At 46.8% G+C, this 2,111-nt stretch overlaps 1 protein-coding gene across 1 annotated transcript in view; it reads right to left on the bottom strand.

The window, feature by feature from the left end:
* Positions 1-2,111, bottom strand: part of LOC107102749 (talin-1-like) — a 60,225-nt gene that overhangs the window by 55,079 nt on the left and 3,035 nt on the right. The window contains exon 2 of the mRNA XM_015402165.1: positions 1,989-2,076. Within this exon, the coding sequence (XP_015257651.1) occupies positions 1,989-2,076 (88 nt within the window). The remainder of the gene's footprint in view (positions 1-1,988; positions 2,077-2,111) is intronic.

Genomic DNA, 2,111 nt, shown 5'->3' with positions numbered 1-2,111 from the left:
AGATGGACGGAGCAGAGATGGACGGAGCAGAGATGGACGGAGCAGGGATGGACGGAGCAGAGATGGACGGAGCAGAGATGGACGGAGCAGGGATGGACGGAGCAGAGATGGCGTTTCTCCTAACAGCCTGAAGGAGCTCAGGCAGGAGCAGACAGAAAACGCTTTTCCTCCTCCAGGACATCAGGAGAAGCGGACTCTGTTTGCTGGCCAGTAGAGACAGGCTGCTGGTATGAAGAGTGTGAAATAGCTGACATGCTGCAGCACGCTCTGCAGAGAGCTGATGTTGAAACAGCTGGTGTAAGAGAGCGCAACACAACATGCTGATCAGATGAAGCGTTAGGGGAGAGGAGGACGATGAGAGGAGGACGACGAGAGGAGGACGACGAGAGGAGGACGACGAGAGGAGGACGACGAGAGGAGGACGACGAGAGGAGGACGACGAGAGGAGGGCGATGAGAGGAGGGCGATGAGAGGAGGGCGATGAGAGGAGGGCGATGAGAGGAGGGCGATGAGAGGAGGGCGATGAGAGGAGGACGATGAGAGGAGGACGATGAGAGGAAGACGATTAGAGGAAGACGATTAGAGGAGGACGATGATCAAAATGCAGAACCGTGCTGCTCTGCTATAGAGAAAAGCTCTGCTCATCAGTTTAAGAACGTTTCCTTCAGCGGTTCTCCTGCCCAGAACCTGCTCCGTCTCACCACAACGGGCCCCGATTGGCCGACGGCGGCCATCAACGTCCTGCTCACTGCAGAGCAGTGGTGCAGTCCAGGGTATGCAGCGTATACATCCTTATTCTTCAATCAACACACCTCTAAATCCACCATAATCTGCACCATCTAATAATTAGCTATTACTCACTGCCTGTACGGATTATATTGGTTAGCTGTAGTCATGACGACCAGTAAGCCAATCAGAGGCTCATGCTGAGGTTAATTTGCTCACATAATAAATAACATTTATAAGTTTACTTTAAATGATTTACCTTCAGGATTAGCAAAGAATGGCTAATATGAAGCGAGCTAGTCAAACAAAGCTCATTTCCTAATTACAAACATCCTTGTGAATTAGCATTAGCCAGCTGTTAGGCTAATGTTAGCAATGCTAACGATTAGCATAAGATGCTGTCAGTGAAGAGGAAGGTGCGTCTTCGTCCTTAAAGATGTCGCTACAACTGTGGATGATGACATCACCAGGCTAGGTGGGCGTGGCCATTTCTACTGTTGGAGCTCATATATGAGGTTAATAACATGACAGCACTGGGTCAGGATGATAAATCCCTATTGATGTTTTATAAGTCAAATATTGATTAATTGAATAATTCCAATCATGTGGTACAGGTTTATATATCTAATGAGGTACACTAAAAAATATTTAGTTCAATTTATCGACTTTTCAGTGTATACGATTGGTTTTGATACGTCTGATTTTTATTTTTAGATCTAAGCTGAAATAAGAACAATGATGTCAAATTCACAGAAAAAATTTTTTAGTTAAATAAATGCTTAGTAAAAAACAGAAAGCCTGATGTGTTTTCCCTGCATGCAGGCTGCCTGTGTTTCCAGTTAAACCATCAAACTGCTCCTGATTCAGGTCCTTTTAACAGCCGCGGCACTAAATGCTGCAATCAGCTGTTCAAAGAGGCGTTTATTAAAGGAAGTAGTGACTCGCTCTAAGAGAGAGGAGGCGTCTTCCATGTGGACGGACTCAGGAATACATCACTCTGCATCCATCCTTATCTCTCACTAGTCTGTGGTTCGTTATTTCATCATCCTTCCTCCCTGAGATCAAACAGCAGCAATTAGATGACATTAAGTAAATAAAGGAATTATTGGGTAAACGACAGAGAGGCTGACATGTCGCTGGAAAAGCTTCATCCTCCTCATCACAGCCGTTAGCAGCAGAGACGTCTGGAATAAATGTACTCAGCCTGCAGAGGCCGCTAACAGGAGACAAATACCTGTCCATCTTTGGACGGACGGACAGACCTGTCCATCTTTGGACGGATGGACATCCGAAAGCTCCGGTTTCAGCCTCACACTGTGTCTCCCACTCTGTCTCCCACTCTGTCTTCCACTGTGGGAGACAGAGTGGGAGACAGAGTGGGAGAC

Source organism: Cyprinodon variegatus, unplaced genomic scaffold, assembly GCF_000732505.1.
Source record: "Cyprinodon variegatus isolate N-32 unplaced genomic scaffold, C_variegatus-1.0 Scaffold1311, whole genome shotgun sequence".
NCBI classification, from domain to species: domain Eukaryota; kingdom Metazoa; phylum Chordata; class Actinopteri; order Cyprinodontiformes; family Cyprinodontidae; genus Cyprinodon; species Cyprinodon variegatus.
Note: the sequence above shows the minus strand (reverse complement) of the source record. Positions and strands in the feature narration are given on the sequence as shown.